At 42.9% G+C, this 16,528-nt stretch overlaps 2 protein-coding genes across 4 annotated transcripts; one reads left to right on the top strand and one right to left on the bottom strand.

Annotated features, from left to right (window-relative positions):
* Positions 1-6: 6 nt before the first annotated feature.
* Positions 7-10,767, bottom strand: EME2 (essential meiotic structure-specific endonuclease subunit 2). Its single transcript, XM_032231062.1, has 8 exons — positions 9,361-10,767; positions 8,466-8,602; positions 7,414-7,503; positions 5,798-5,922; positions 4,033-4,132; positions 3,096-3,211; positions 2,403-2,592; positions 7-1,127 (listed from the first exon to the last, which is right to left on the bottom strand). Exons 1-8 carry the CDS (start codon positions 9,818-9,820, stop codon positions 957-959), a joined length of 1,389 nt encoding a protein of 462 aa, XP_032086953.1. The 5' UTR covers positions 9,821-10,767; the 3' UTR covers positions 7-956.
* A 102-nt stretch (positions 10,768-10,869) lies between these two features.
* MRPS34 (mitochondrial ribosomal protein S34) lies at positions 10,870-16,251 on the top strand. Of its 3 annotated transcripts, none has more exons than XM_032231070.1 (4): positions 10,870-10,956; positions 12,813-13,136; positions 14,404-14,446; positions 15,492-16,251. In XM_032231070.1, the coding sequence occupies exons 2-4, from the start codon at positions 12,819-12,821 to the stop codon at positions 15,770-15,772; spliced, it is 642 nt and encodes a 213-aa protein (XP_032086961.1). In that variant the 5' UTR covers positions 10,870-10,956; positions 12,813-12,818; the 3' UTR covers positions 15,773-16,251. The 3 variants fall into 3 exon arrangements, with proteins under 3 accessions (XP_032086961.1, XP_032086959.1, XP_032086960.1); XM_032231068.1 differs by lacking the exon at positions 10,870-10,956 and adding an exon at positions 10,963-11,117; XM_032231069.1 differs by lacking the exon at positions 10,870-10,956 and adding an exon at positions 12,602-12,639.
* Positions 16,252-16,528: the final 277 nt, after the last annotated feature.

The raw sequence follows: 16,528 nt of genomic DNA, 5'->3' as shown, positions 1-16,528 counted from the left end.
ATGTGGATGAACCTCAACTCTGGATGCTCCTGCTTTCTTCTGGATCTTGAGTCCTACATTTCCTCTTTTCACAGCCAGCTGTAATTTACTTATTTAAAGGTATTCACATCCCATGTATATTTCCTGGGGAGGTAAGTTTAAATATTCAAATTCTTCCTTTAATCTATGTCATTAAAAACTAACTGCAAGGATACGTACTGGCGGGGCATTTTGCAGTTTCAAAAGCCTGTATTGGTATGGTCTTTTCCCTAATGATTACTTATGTGGGTAGCCATGTGGGTAGCCAGGAAAGGCTCTCTTGATATTTTTAATGTATGGATAAGCACAAGGGCAATTACATTCCCTTCAGTTTCTCCTATGCTTAATACAAATGATAAAGTATGGTCCATTGTGAAAGGAGGTGTATGAAGGGAACAAAGCTGCATCGTTTTGTAATAAATCATGGATTAGTATTAATTTCTGGATTTAATCACTGATTTGGCAGTATAATAGATTCCCTTCTGACTTCCTGGTGTCGTCTGATTAAATGAAAGCAAAATACAGAGCTTTCGTTTCACGGAATTGATTACTTAACTGGATTAAGATTGCACTAAAATAAGGGATTCGGTGTTCCTTTTTAAAAAAATAAGGTATGCTGCAGTTAAAATACCTATAGACACTTTTATATTTAAGCTAGGTTCTCTCAAACATACAACCACCAAGTCACATTATGTTTTAATGCATGAACACAAAAAAATATGCCAAACAAACAGCATGATATATAATAATTATTCGGCAGAAGGATGGAAATTTAAAAAATCCCCACCGTCAAGATAGGCTCGTTGATAGCATTTGTGCACAAAGACATTTATTGATTTTGACAAACTCTGTTTCTGCAACAAATCTTGTAGCTTTGGCAGTAAACTTTAAGGCTAAGGAGCTATGACCCAGTGGTCAGAACAGCACTACAAGGGGCTTCAACAACTTAAATCTAGGACAAGCTCTGGATTTGTAGATACCATGAAAAGGTAGACCCGGCGAGACAGGTCTGGGCCAATCCGTCTCTCCGTTTTATTGTCCTCAGTTCTGACTTGGAGGTTGCTGAGAAGAAGTCGTCTCTCTGCCTCTGTATTACATTCTTGGTAGGCCTGAAAGAAAGAAAGCATACCCAATTCCCATGTATTTCTGGTAATCTGGTCTCTGTGATGTTATTTCAGCATGAAACCCCTTTTCCTCTAGCTTTGTTTTAAAACTGAATTGTCTAGAAAAGAGCTCTTGATAGCAAAAGGGATGAGGTATAAGCAAGGCTGGTTTGCCACGAGGAGAACGGATCTGGAGCATCTCTAACAAAGCTTTGGGTTAAGAAAAGCCCAAAGGAATTAATGAGTTCACTTGTAGCTTTTATCATTAAAGATTTGATCTACAATTTGTTTTCTTAAAGATGATCCTTATGTAAACTAAACAGAAGCCCTGCGGCTAACAAGAAGTAAAAGAAAAAAAAACTGGCTGTATTAGAGGGAAACAAAAGTATTTAGAGGAAGAAAAAATATCTAGCCCAGAAATGCTTCCTCTCACCCAGGAGAACTCAATAGGCTTGGAATAATGAGAAACTGACCCTTGGAGAGAATGGAATGAAGTTTACTAGGAGTGGCTTTATCCAGCCTTCATAGTAATTCTCAACACTGCAACATCTGAGTAAATATCCCACTGGTATTTCCACTCATCCCCTTTTCGCTGAAATCTCTGTGGTTTTTACTTGCGGCCTACTTACTCCTACTCAGACAACAGAGATCTGGTGCTGTTCTGACCGAGGCTTCCCAAGAGCATGAAGGAAACTCCTTGTCCCGAACCCCCCCCCCCTTTTATTAATTTACTGTGAATTCTGCTCATTCAGATCCAACAAAGTCTTTCAAGGGAGGATTTACAGTCACAGACCTCATCTGGCTTGGAGAACTGGCAGGCCGATATCTGTAAAACTTGGCAAGGAGTCTCGGAGAGTCATGAACCAATGAAGCGAACTAATTGTCTCCTGCAAACTCCACTCCCCTTTCGTTCCTCTTTTATTTCCTCTGGGAGGGTCCATTCATCGTCCACCTGTGGCCTTACTCCCAAGTCGAACCCTGTTCTTCAGTTGTTCCCTTCGTCTGGCAATTCTACGCATGCACATACACGGAACAGGCTCCAGCTGTTCGTCTGCCTGGCATACGGCCCTGGCCTCCTCTCTGCCTCCGACACAGAGCCCTCATCAGAGCCTTCCCCAGGCTCCAGGACTGGCCCATGTTCTTCCCCAACCTCCTCAGTGTTGGAATCTGCTGCTGGCAGGCCTCAACAGGTGCCTAAATTTAGCGCCAGTTCTTGAGAATTGCCTCCCTTGATTTCCCTCCCCTACAGCCAAGAGAAAGCAACTGGTGGAACGAACTGACCCGCAGCAGTAGATTTGGCGAAGGGTAGGCTTGAGCAATAGCTGTTGCCATAGCTGGACTGACTCGATTGAACTGCTGGATCTGTTTCAGCCAGGTCTCTTGGAGCCCTTTCCCGTCCTTGCCAATGTGCACACCACTAGCCCACTTGCCTTTGGCACAGAAGGAGAAAGGCTGCTTTTCCTGATGTTTCCTGTCGAAGAAGCCGTTACGTATGGGTTATTCATAGGCTACTGTTTTGGCTTAACATGTCGGAACTGACCACACAATAGCCTGTTCCGAAGGGGTTGTCTTGAGCCAAGAGAGTTTCCATGCTGGTCAGGACGTCCCATTCCTAAGATTGGGCTGGGACCATTTGGAGCTCAGAATGTTCCCCGTTAAAACATTATTAAACACGAAGTAGGTATTATCAATGGACCCTGTAACACTAACCACTGCAAGCAAGGCAGAACAAAACATAATGTATGGCTTGTTCTAAATACAGTGCAGTGTAAATCAAGCAGCTGTATCAGTAGAACTCTAAACGCTAAATTATTTTTTTTTAAAGAAACAATCCCATTAGTCCTGCAAAGACAAAAGTCACCCAAAAAGCTTATTTACGGATTTTTTGTGAAAGGATTGTGGGATAAGAGTCTTGTGGTTTCTGCTTCACAGCTCCGAAGCTTTGTCAAGGCAACGTGACAACTTGACACTCACTTATAAGGACGCTGTGCTATAGCTCTGGTCACCGCAGAAACATGCTGGGCCAATTCCTGCCACCTTTCCAGAAATAGGACATTTATGTTATCCCGGAGTTGCAACACCACCAGAGCCTGCAAGGAGAAAGTTGGAGACACTAAAAAAAAACAAGAAGAAAAACACATTTGGCCTTTCTTGCATATCTTGAGAGGTTCCAGGCTTCAACGCTTTTCCCATCCATCTCGGCTAAATGTTAAGGCAATGACGAACTGGTAATTCCTGTTTCAGTGTTTTTGCTAGATCAGGGGTCTGCAACCTTAAACACTCAAAGAGCCATTTGGACCCATTTCCCACAAAAAAGAAAACAGCCACAAAACCTGGCTGGGCGTGGCCAACTCTACATCACTCACTCCAGTCACATGACCACCATCCCCAGCCACGCTTACCCAGCTGGTCATTAGGGCAGAGAACCAGTTGTTAAAAAATACTGGAGCCACAAAACTCTCTTGACATTCTCTCTCTCCCTCTCTTTATCCCACCTCTTTCTGTATCTCTCTCCGTGTCTATGCCTGTTTCTCCCCCTCTCTGTATCTCTCTGTGTCTCTCCCCCCCCCATTCTGATATGAGGCATTGGGCAGGCAATGAGGTACTCTAGCCGCTTCTCCACTGTCTGCCGTCACCCTTACCTTCTCAGGCCAGGCGAGGAGTCACTGGGAGGGGAGAGTGAGGGGTGGGGCCAGCCAGTGGTGCAATCACCTGAGAGACAGCCGCAGCAGAGGGCCCAAAGAGCCACATGTGGCTCCGGAGCCGTGGGTTGCAGACACCCGTGCTAAATCATCCTTGATGTGGTACAAGGGTGTAAATTAAATCAGGCAAGGGATTCAAAGGATAACCCAGATGTCTCTGAGAGAGCGGAGCCCTTTGCTGTGGTTGATAAGCTCAATGCTTTGTTTACCTCTTCAATTTGATGCCGTGTCATGAATTGCTCTGGACCAAGCTGTAATGTTTCATTCTTTAGTCCAGTGACTGGTTCTTCTTGCGGAAGCTGATGATACCTAGGCAATTCAGAGAAGAACCACAATTGGGGAATTAGTATTATGGTATAATGGTTAAAAGTACCAGGCTAGGACCTAGGGGACTATTTCTTCTGTCTTAGACACAAAGCCAGCTGGCTCACTTCAGCCCAATCTCTCTCCCCCCCCCCCCATATCCTTAGAAGAAAGCAGCAGGAAACCACTTCCAAAATTCTTACTGAGAAAACAGCAGGGACTTGTTCAATCACCAGACTGATTTCGAAGGCACAAAATAATTCTTATCAACCTACTGTGGTCTGGAAACTTGCATGCAGGGAAAGTCTATTGTTAATTTAAGTCACTGAGGCATTGGAGGCAGTCGATAGTAAAGAATGAACTTGTCTTGTTGCCTTCCATGGCTAGAAGTGTTGCTGCTGCTTCCTAATCTTAAAATGAGTTTGAAAATGCTAAGAAGGATCAGATTGGTTAATACTTGGAAGGGATGCAGCCAGGAAATCCCAGCACTATAAACAAGACTGGAAAGCTAAATTAACATCCAGCAGAAGGTAATGGAGAACCAGATGTGATGCACTTGAGTTTTCCTTGTCAGCATTTGAATTTGTTTTGCATTTAGTACCAGCTTATCCTTTGACCAGAAGCCGGTTACTGTATATACTCGAGTATAAGCCTAGTTTTTCAGCCCACTTTTTGGGCTGAAAAAAGCCGCCTCGGCTTATACTCGAGTCAGTGAAAAATTTGCCCAAAATGGAGGAGAAAAAGGGGCGGGGCCATGCCGCTGGGTGACACTCGTGAATGGCCCAGTGCCCCTGTGAGTTTCCCCTCCCTCTGTGTCAGTTTGCCGCGCAGCGCGCACCGCACCATCCCCCCTCCTCACGTTCTAATGTAATGCAGGGCTGTCTTACGATTCCCCTTCCTCCCCCTCCTGCCGCTCTGCAACGATGTCCCACCTCCTCCTTGTTATGGCAAGCAGCCACATAGCGATGTCCCACCTCCTCTGGTACAGTGATCCAATGATAGGAATCACTGTGCCGTGTGTCATAGGAGGCGGGACATCGTTCCCGCGGCTGCACGGGACATCATCATCACAGCGGGACATCAGCATCATGAGGTGAGTGAAGTATTTCATTGAATACACCGCTAGTTTACTGTTTTTCTTTGAAATAAATATTCAAAAACATTATTGGTATCTATTTTATTTTTGAAATTTACCGGTAGCTGCTGCATTTCCCACCCTAGGCTTATACTCGAGTCAATAACTTTTCCAGTTTTTTTGTGGTAAAATTAGGTGCCTCGGCTTATATTCGGGTCGGCCTATACTCGAGTATATACGGTATATGGCTCAAATCCCAGAATCCTAAGGCCAGTTAGACTTGCTACAACCCTGCCTCAAACAACCTCAAGTGAACAAGCACAAGCAAGACTGTTTATACATTCATTCCTTTTGAATCAATTTTCCCCACGTTTATACTATCTGTTTCCAATCTTTATTGGTAATCTGCACTATCATAAAAAAAAACCAAGATTGTTCTGAAACAAGTATTGTAGGAGTCAAAGATGAAGACCTCCAATTGTGTATGTCAAGGACCCAGACTTTTAGCTTCTTGGGATCTTCAGCTCTCACATAACTCGCACAACCCTTTGTTCCTTGGGACCCACAACTCACACAGCCCTTCCAATCCCATGTACCATTGGTAGGTGTCTAGTCCAATAACAACCACGCTGAAAGATACTGTAGAAGGATCTTCCAAATGGTGAAAGGGACACAGATGAATAAGATCTGCTGCACACTGCTGGCCATCAGGACTTGAATTCTAGAATTGGATGATTTTAGAATCAAAAACTCATCACCACCTTTAACACACAAATGTAAAAACTATGTTGGATTCCATTGGTGAAGAAACTCCAACCTCAAATGTGTTTGCCTTAATTTTCTTAGACAGAAAGGACAATATTAAACTCCCAGGTAACTCTACTGGAGTCATTTTACCAATGGATTATCAATAGCATGAATGTGCTATTTTGAGGTTGGAATATTGTGATGGATTCTTAGCACAAATACTGTCACAGTTGTTTGTTATTTGAACCTTCTTCCTTTGTGTTAATGCCCACCACTTGGCTATCTTTCTTCAGTAGTTGAATATATTTTTGTTCAATTTCCAAGTGCCGGATTTTGAATGTTTTTACTTTTAAAACAATTCGCTCCTGAATTAAATCTGTCCTGAAATAAAATCAGACTGATTTTTTAAATATATATACCATATTTTTTGGAGTATAAGACACACCTTTTTCCCTCAAAAAAGGCTGAAAATCTGGGTGCATCTTATACATTGAATACAGCATTTTTTGCCTCCCAAAACCCTGCCCCTTCACCAAAATGGCTGCAGAGCCTGTAGAAGGCTTCCAGAGATAATCTGGGGGCTGGGGAAGGCAGAAATGAGTGAAAAATGGGCCATTTTTTGCTCAATCCACCCCCCCCCAGCCCGCAGGAGTACTCTATAAGCCTCCTACAGGCTCTGCCTGCATTTTTTTTTGGACAAAAAAACGGGCCTGTTTTTGCAAAAAACGGGGCATTTTTTTGCTCATTTTGGGGAGCTTCCCCAGGAGCACTATGCAAGTCCCCTAGAGGCCATTCATGCCTTTTTGGGGGAAAAAACAGGCCCATTTTTGCGAGGTTTGCAGAGTGCAAAACCTTTAAAAAAATTGCCTCTTCAAAACCTTGGTGCGTCTTATACTCTGAAAAATATGGTACATACACATGAGTGGCCACTTGAAAACTGCAACTATGGTATGCCAGTATCTATTAAATCCCACTTACAAACTAGAATAGTAAACTGATGGCAGAGCAGAGATACCCTTTTACTCACCTGGCTAAGTCTACGCAGTGTAGGATTTTTGTAATGTAAGAAATAAAATCTATTCTACCATACTTTTTTTTCTCACCATATGCCTTGGCTCACCAATTTTCCCCCCTGCTCACCTTTTTCTGCTTAATGGTTCCAGTACTGTCCTCTTGGATTCTGCCTGCTGCCAATCTAGCTTTCTATTGCATTTCCTCTCAATTATTAAGCTTCATCTCCCTAGGTGTCTGGAAATAAGATGAAACTCTGAAACACACCATTATCTGCCCCTCCTCCTCATCATCATATAAGGCATAGCAAGCAGAGAATCAAGGCAAACTCTGGCAACGAGGAGCCAGTAAAAAATGAAGGAAAATAGCACAATTAAGCAACTGGGGGGTGGGGGTGGGAAACCAATACTTTCCATTCATATTTGTATTCACAAGTTAAAATACTATACAGCACCTGCATTGATGAAAGCTGTCTGAGGAAGTATGAAGGCTGCATCACTAGCAGGACCTCCCTTTCCATTGCAGTCTCTTCCTGACAATTGTCCTGCGGAAATAAAATTAAACTTTTGCCAGAAGAGAAAAAAAGTTTTGGTAGCTCAAACTAAAAACTTACTAAACCCAGCATCCGCTTCCAATGGTGATTTGCAGAAGCAGGGAAGAGATCCTTAAGGTGCTCTTAGCTTACGTTCCTCTTTTACCTTATGCTTGCATTCTCTTGCCTGTCCTCAGGAAGTTCAAAACATTTTGTTTTAAAATTCATTCATAGAGCAGTTCACATCCCAGTTTTTAGTGCAAGACTCTAAAGATCTCACCCATTTATAGCAACAACAGTTGCTATAAAAAAAATGATAAAAAACAACGTTCTGATGAAACGTTTCACTGCCCTCTCCTCCTACAAATCAGTAACCTTTAGTCGGTTAAAGCTAAGATTTTAATTATATGGGTTTTAGATACTAGGAAGTTTGGCAAGTCAGACTGATTTATTAGCTGAACAGCCAGAGTACTATTAAAATCAGTGGATTTCATAGCTGACACCCATCCATTAGGGAACAAATAGTGTAACTGGGACAAGCCCAATATAGATTGAGTCTGGGACTTTTGCTATATTTATTATCTTCCTTGACTGCTTTGCGCCTTTTCTTCTATTAATTTCTGAGCAGGAATTTAGCAGCTATGGCAAAACAGGTTAATGAATCAGAGCAGTAATCCATGTCATCGGAGCAGAGAAGCGCTTCATACACACGGATGTCCTCAACTTCCAATGGAGAAATCTGTTCTAAATCCAAATAAGTTGCTGAATTTCCCTTCTAAGAGTTTCAACAATAATGTGTTTTATCAGAGTTGGCCCAACTCTCTTCGATGTCATGCAGAGGCAACCCTAAATGAATGCAAATCTTAAAGGGCTACAAAAAGCAGATGAGCAGAATAAGGAAGCTGTTATAAGACACACACTCAGTCTTGCTTCTTTGGCTACGGTATCAGTGGAGTTTTGATTGAGATACTTACGGAACCAGACGTACCGCTGAAGACTTTTCTCTTCCAGGTTATGCTGTGTGGAATGATCTGATGCTCAATATGGTATTTACAGTCCAAAGTATCCAAAACTTCCAGCAAGATATCAGAGCCAGGGTGCTCTAGAAGACCTGAAGAGAAAGCCTAACAAATTGATCATTTGGGTGGACCTCAACTCTACCACACGGTACTATGCGAAAAACCTTCCCCTCTAAATTCCCTCCTGGTAAAACATGGGAATGCAGCATGTACAGATGGGTTGGTATAGTGATTAAAACATCAGGCTAGAGGTTGGGAGACTGAGTTCTAGTCCTACCTGGTGCAAAGCCAGAAGTGGGACTAGAACAAAGCTTTGCGCCCACCTGGCGCAAAGCCAAAGGAGTGACTTGGGCCCAGTGACTCATTACCCTAGGATAGCAATAGCAGTTAGACTTATATACTGCTTCATAGGGCTTTCAGCCCTCTCTAAGCGGTTTACAGAGTCAGCATATCGCCCCCACAGTCTGGGTCCTCATTTCACCCACCTCGTAAGGATGGAAGGCTGAGTCAACCCTGAGCCGGTGAGATTTGAACCGCTGAACTGCAGATAACAGTCAGCTGAAGTGGCCTGCAGTACTGCACCCTAACCACTGCGCCACCTCGGCTCTCTAGGATGGAGACCATGGCAAGCTGTTCACAAAAATCTTGCCAAGAAAAGCATCATTTTGGTGTAATGGTTAAAGGCACCGGGCTAGAAACGAGACTGTTTTTAAGTTCTGCCTTAGGTGTTAACAATAGCTGGGTTTTCTTCTGAAATCTTTCCAAGAAAGCAGCAGGGACCGGCGTAAAGGCACCAAAAACGCCAAACCAAAAGTGGAAAGGAATAAATCATGCAGTGTAAACATACTACCTGAATCCAAACAGACAATCATTTGCTTCATGCACTGATCAGGCCGAAGGAATTTCAAGGCAGCTGCTTCTTCTTTACGTCTCTCTTTTTCAGCTGCAATCTGCTGTTTTATCTTCATTTTCTCTTCTTTTTTATGCATGCTCTTCTTTTTTTCTTCTGTTTTTATCTGGGCCATCTTGTTTTTGTCCAGGGACTGCTTTTTCTTTTTTTTCTCTGGCCTTGAATCACAGGATACGGTTTGTGTCAATGGTACAAGCGAAGAAACTGCTTTTGCCTCGAGGAGAACCATGCCCAGCTCTAATTTTTGTTTCTCTGAGCAGCCCCGAGCTCCAGCATCTGAATAAGTGGCAAAAGCTGTTGAGGATTCTGGTTTAACATCACTGTCTTCTTCAGAATCCGAGATTTCCCACGTGATCGCTCTTTTTCCATCAGGGGCAACAGTCTTCTTTTTCCCCTCCATGATTTAAGTTTACCCTCTTTCCAGTCTACATTATCAAGTGCAAATGTTAAATCAGCAACAATCAACCAACCCCAGCTATGTTTGTAAAAATATCAAAAGCTGGGCATCATTTCATGAAAGAAAGCTTATAGATGTATTAGCGGTAAAAAAAACAACCCTACATTCTCGTCAATAATAAACAGGGCCAATGGTCATTGCTGAAACAATCGAAGTATCCTGGTTAAATATTGGCTGCAAGTCAACAAACTCAATTTGATCACAAAGCCAGGGTCACCTGATCTCCTTTCATTAATAGAGAAAGCTCCCCCCCCCCAAACTAAGTCATAGTTAAATGATCTCTCACAATTTGGATCCTGTGGATATGAATACTGTCAACAGAAGCTTATTTATAGAACCTCTGCCCCTGAAGTCTCTACGCTTTTTTGTTGTTGTGGCTTATGCAGCTGAGCAAAACTTTTCCCCATCACTAGGCATTTCTACCAATGCAGCAACAGCTGATCAAGTGTTTTATCTGGATCGCTTGTAGTGGGACATCGCTTGGGGGTGGAAGGGGAAATAAAAGGCAGCCGCACGTCCAGAGTCTCCCTCAGCCATATCAGCTACGGCAATTTCAAGCCTGGAAACGACATAAGAGAATGCATTTCATTAGCAAAGACGGGTATTATAGGTTACATATCATTCCATCCATCCATCCTGGTCCCTATTGAGAAAAAGGCTCTTCGAAGCAACCCTTTTACTACTTGGAGCTCGACAAAACGACCATTTCGCCGAAGAGGAAAAAAAAGAAACCAAATACGAGAAGGAGCAAAGCAATCGGGATCATCCTTCAAAAAAATAAAATCGTTTTGGGAAAGGAGCGGAAGTGTTGCCTGCCGGATCGTTTATAGCGACGGCCCGCCCTTTTCACCAGCGCCTACTCTACTCTCTGTCTAACCTAGGGCCGGAAGCAAAGGAGCGACTGTGCGTGGGCGGCCGGATGATTTATTAGGGACGGACCAGCCTCGGCTGAATTTGGGAAAAAAAGGATACCGAGGCGGAAGTGTTCCTCGCCGAGCGTCCTATGAGGTTGCACCGTCCCTGCTGGAGCGTCTTGCGAAGGTTTGGGATTCAAGCAAAGCCTGTGAAGAGGGGCGGAAGTGAGTCTGGGGGGAGGATTTAGGGAGGGGGACGGCTCTTGTTCGGAGCGGTGCCTTTGAGTCGGAGCCAGAGGGTGAAGCGCAGGGCTGCTTAAAAGGAGCGAGGTGTTTGCTGGGCTGCGTGGCTTCTTTGGTCTCCCCAACAACAACAACCCCGCGAGGTAGGCCGTCCGACTCAGAGCCAATCAAGGTTTTGCTGGACAGCCATGTGTCTCTCCTGCTCTAGCAGGGGGTTGGACTAGATGACCTCCAAGGTCCCTTCCAGCCTTATTATTATTATTATTATTATTGTTGTTGTTGTTGTTGTTGTTGTTGTTGTTGTTGTTGTACAATTGTATCACAGCGGCCAGTTGTTTCGCCGGATTTGGCATTGGTTACTAGTCGGGCCCCACCCAGGGGCCTAGGACGTCGTAACGTATTTTCGTAATATGCGTGCAGATCCAAGCAGTGCGGCTTTTTGCATTTGACTGATGGTGATTTTGTCAATTTTTAACTGTTTTAAATGTAATTCCAGTGCTTTTGGAATAGCACCCAGTGTGCCAATTACCACTGGAATTACCACTGCTGGTTTGTGCCATAGTCGTTGAATTTCGATTTTTAAGTCCTGGTATCTTGCGATTTTTTCATGTTCCTTCTCGGCGACCCTGCTATCACCTGGTATTGCGATGTCTATGATTGTGACCTTATTTTTCTCAACCAGTGTGATGTCTGGTGTATTATGCGCCAGTATTTTGTCGGTTTGTATACGGAAATCCCACAAGATCTTGACCATCTGATTTTCGGTGACTTTTTCAGGCTGATGTTCCCACCAGTTTGTTGCTGTTTTAATATTATAATTTTTGCACAAATTCCAATGGATCATTTGTGCTACTGAATTGTGCCGCAATTTATAATCAGTCTGCGCGATTTTTTTACAGCAGCTGAGTATGTGATCAACAGTTTCATCAGCTTCTTTGCAAATAATAATAATAATAATAATAATAATAATTATTATTATTATTATTATTATTCTGTGTCCTAATTCGTACTTCCAGAAGGAAACGAAGGCATGCTTTGGGGGCCTTGGGTGTTTATATTTGATTTGTCAATCGTTTACAAGATAATTGATATAAGAATAAACATGAGTCTGAATGAAATGGTACGAATAAAAAGGAAGATTAGGACAGGGACGGTAGGCAAGTTGGTGCACTTATGCAAGCCCTTTACGGATCTCTTAGGAGTAAGGTGAGGTCCATAGTAGGCAATTTAATGTTGAAGCTGTGAGGGTTAGAGGATGTAACAATGGAGTCAGGTAGAGCATTCCAGGCATTGACCACTCTGTTGCTGAAGTCATATTTTCTTCAATCGAGTTTGGAGCAGTTTACCTTATGTTTTGGACATGGTGGCTCAGTGGCTAAGACGCTGAGCGTGTCTATCAGAAAGGTCGGCAATTCAAATCCGTCGCATAGCGTAACGGAGTGAGCTCACGTTACTTGACCCAGATTCTGCCAACCTAGCAGTTCGAAAGCACGTAAAAAATGCAACTAGAAAAATTGGTGGGAAGGTAACAGGGTTCCGTGCGCCTTCAGCATTGAGTCATACTGGCCACATGACCACGGAGACATCTTTGGACAGCGCTGGCTCTTTGGCTTTGAAACTGAGATGAGAACTGCTCCCTGGAGTCAGGAACAACAAGCACATACGGTATGTGCGAGGGGAACCTTTACCTTTAAGTGTTGTATCTTGATTCTTAATGAATGGTATTATATTTCATTTTTCTTTATGTACACTGAGAGCCTATGCACCAAAGTCAAATTCCTTGTGCGTCCAATCACACCTTGGCCAATAAAAAATTCTATTCTATTCTCTTACCATAGGCAGCGATGGGTCGTTACATGAGATATCGCCCGATTGCAGCCAAGGCCAAGAAAATCCGCGAATACTGGGCTTTAAAAAACCAACCTCGTGACTCCCAGCGTTATGCGGTGGATTACGAGAAGATGACCCGAGCTTTCACAGGAAAGCGCCTCCCTGTGCTGGCCTGGGAGGATGTGAAGAATGAGAACCGGCTTTTCATGCTGCTGTCCCGATTGCACCTCTTTGGCATTGGCAGGATGGTCACACGCAAATCTTGGATATGGGAATATGATGAGCCTTGTTATTGGGTCATTACTAAAGTAAAGGTGGATTATACCGCCGAGGTGAGTGTTTTCATTGGTTGGAGAAAGGAGTAAATTCAGGTAGCCCTCGACTTATAACAGTTCGTTTAATGAATGTTCGAAGTTACAGCTGCGCTGAAAAAGGTCACTTATGACTGTTTTTCACACGATCGTGATGGCATCCCCATGATCACCTGATCAGAATTCCAATGCTTGGCAACCAGCTCATATTTATGACAGTTGCAGGGTCCTGGGGTCATGTGATCGTCTTTTGCAACCTTCGGATGAACAAAATAAATGGGGAAGCCAGATTCACTTAACAGCCATGTTACTAACTGAACAACTGTGGCAAAAAAAGGTGGTAAAACGGGAAAAAAACTCACTTAACAAATATCTTGCTTAGCAACAAGAATGTTGGGTTCAATTATGGTCGTAAGTTGAGAACTACCTGTATATAGGTTATTTATTCATTTTATTTTATTTGTAAAATTTATTAGACGCCCACCGTATAAGAAAGTAACTCTGATCTGCTTACGATATTAAAAGATAAAACTGTACAAAACTTAATGATATTAAAAAAAAAAAATCAACCTAGCTAAAAAGATGGGGAGGTAAAGGAGTAGAATGGAGTAGAAGGAGACATGGTGGCTCAGTGGCTAAGACGCTGAGCTTGTTGATCCAAAGGGCCAGCAGTTCAGCGGTTTGAATCCCTAGCGCCGCCTAACGGAGTGAGCTCCCGTTACTTGTCCCAGCTTCTGCCAACCTAGCAGTTCGAAAGCATGTAAAAATGCAAGTAGAAAAATAGGGACCACCTTTGGTGGGAAGGTAACAGTGTTCCGTGCGCCTTCGGCATTTAATCATGCCGGCCACATGACCACGAGACGTCTTCGGACAGTGCTGGCTCCTTGGCTTAGAAACAGAGATGAACACCGCCCCCTAGAGTCAGGAATGACTAGCACGTATGTGTGAGGGGAACATTTACCTTTAAGGGAGTAGAATGAGAAGAAGAGAGGGTGGGATGTATGTTGTAAATCTATCAACCACCCACAATGGGAAATTCCTTCATTGGAGCCTCAAGCCAACCAACAGAACCAGTTCTTTCAGCTCTTACTGAAAGTAAGGAGGATTGGAGCCGACCTCACTTCAAGAGGCAGGATTTTCCCAAGGGCAGGCGCCATCCTCATTCAACAACCGTAATTGGGTGGGGGGATTCTTGAAAATGGACCTTCAGTTTTGCTTCAAATTTAAGACACTCCCTCTTCCCTTCATCTTGAATGGACTATAATCATGTGATGTTCTTTTGTTACAGAAAATGGAACATGGAAAAGCTTGGGGATATCTGACATTTAGAGGTAAGGGAAGATTTCCTTTGATGGGTGAAGATTTCATGATAAAGCCTGTAGCAAGGATGAGTTCTCATGAGATAGAGCAGTGAGGGCAAATAGTTTGGGCTCTGTGTGAATGTGTGTCAAACATTAAGAAATGCCTAACTTGATTCTGCTGATGTGTCAAAAACACCCCCACCACCAAACTCTGAACCAAAGAGAATTCTTTTTTTTGGGAAAAGTTTTTTTATTTTTTGTTCTCGATATACCATGATAGATATACATTCACAGTTATTCTCTACTTTTTTTCTTCCTTTCTCCTTTCCCTTCTTCCATTACCTCTCCCCTATTCCCCTTCCTACCCTCTCTCTTCTCTCATTCTCCCTTCCATTTTCCTCTCCTCACCTCTATCTTCCTTCCTTCCCTCTTCTCCTCTCCTCTCCTCCTCTCTTCCTTCCTTTTTCTATTGTTGTAGGTCTCCCTTCCAGCTCTTAATTTTTATTTTCTTGGTGTGGTATTTCCGCAGACCCAAAAATAATTGAATATCATTTCTTGTTCCCAACCATAGAGAATTCTTTATATACATTATATCTATCTATCTATCTATCTATCTATCTATCTATCTATCTATCTATCTATCTATCTATCTATCTATCTATCTATCATCTATCTATCATCTATCTATCTATCTATCTATCTATCTATCATCTATCTATCTATCTATCTATCTATCTATCTATCTATTTATCATCTATCTATCTATCTATCTATCTATCTATCTATCTATCTATCTACCTACCTACCTACCTACCTACCTACCTACCTACCTACCTACCTACCTACCTACCTACCTACCTATATATACACACACACACACACACACAGAGTCCAATCATGTGGTGCTATGTATTATATAAAGAAACAGAAATAATTACAAAAAATGAAATTACAAGTAAAGCAAACTGCATGCACATTTGGGGCTTACAAATCTTTCTTTTCATGGTGTGTTCCATTCTGGGAAGATTTGCGTGCCTAAATGGACCTCTCTACATCTTCTCAATTGCTCCTTTAGGTAAGCCCGAAACCGAAGAGAGAGAAATAGACAAAGTCATGTACCACGACTGGCGCATGGTGCCAAAACATGAGGAGGAAGCCTTTAAGCAATTTACCCCTCCTGAGGAAGAGGAAAAAATCCGGTATGTCCTCTATCCACCCCTGCTGCGGGCCATGATCCTTGCGCAGAGGCAGAAAGAAGGTAAAATGACTCAAGAGGAACCTATGCTTGATTTGGAGCCAACGGTCCACCTCCTAAATACGTCCCCCAGAAACCAAGCTGAAGGAACTCCAGTCTGAAGACTTTTATGACTTCAATGTAATATTTGGTTTGTTATATTCTCAGGTGCAATCAATCACACAGCCCAGAGCTCTTATTCTGCCTTGCACTGAGATGTTTCTGTGAAATACGATCTTGTCACTGAGGGTGTTCCCCCTCCCCCCCCACCAGCAATAGGTAAAATGATAAGGTAATTTTGCAATCGGAATCTTCTGTTGACATTTTCCCCGTTATCCTGTCTTGGTTTTTTGGATTTGTTTTTATTTCCCGTTGCCGTGTTTCTTCTTGTTGCTTCCTTATCAAGTCCAAGGAAAGGACATCAATCTATTTGTTTTAATAGTGAGGCAATATAAATTAAAGAGACTCCTATTTAAAATAATCAATTGGAACAAGAGATCTCTGTCCTAGCCCTGCGGTATCTTCTTCCCCTAAATCCAGTCACAATCTTAAAATGGGCTGTTGTGTTACTGTATGCTAATTAAAAAAAATAGGCTCAGTCTGTTCTTTAAGAAATGGCATTATTGTTTCCTGTCTTTTCAAATGTGGTGGAGAAGTGAAACAGGCTTGTTATGAGGAAAACACGAGGAGGAAGGAGTATTAGGTATGTTCGCCGCCTTGAGTTATTTGTAAAAATAATAAAAGGATAGGTAACGGTAAAGGTTCCCCTCACACATTTGTGTTAGTCGTTTCCGACTCTAGGTCATCTCCGTCTCAAAGCCAAAGAGCCATCGCTGTCCGAAGACTTCTCCGTGGTCATGACTAAATGCTGAAGGTGC

The sequence above is a fragment of the Thamnophis elegans genome, chromosome 14 (assembly GCF_009769535.1).
Source record: "Thamnophis elegans isolate rThaEle1 chromosome 14, rThaEle1.pri, whole genome shotgun sequence".
NCBI lineage: Eukaryota > Metazoa > Chordata > Lepidosauria > Squamata > Colubridae > Thamnophis > Thamnophis elegans.
This window is presented reverse-complemented; position numbering and strand designations above follow the sequence as displayed.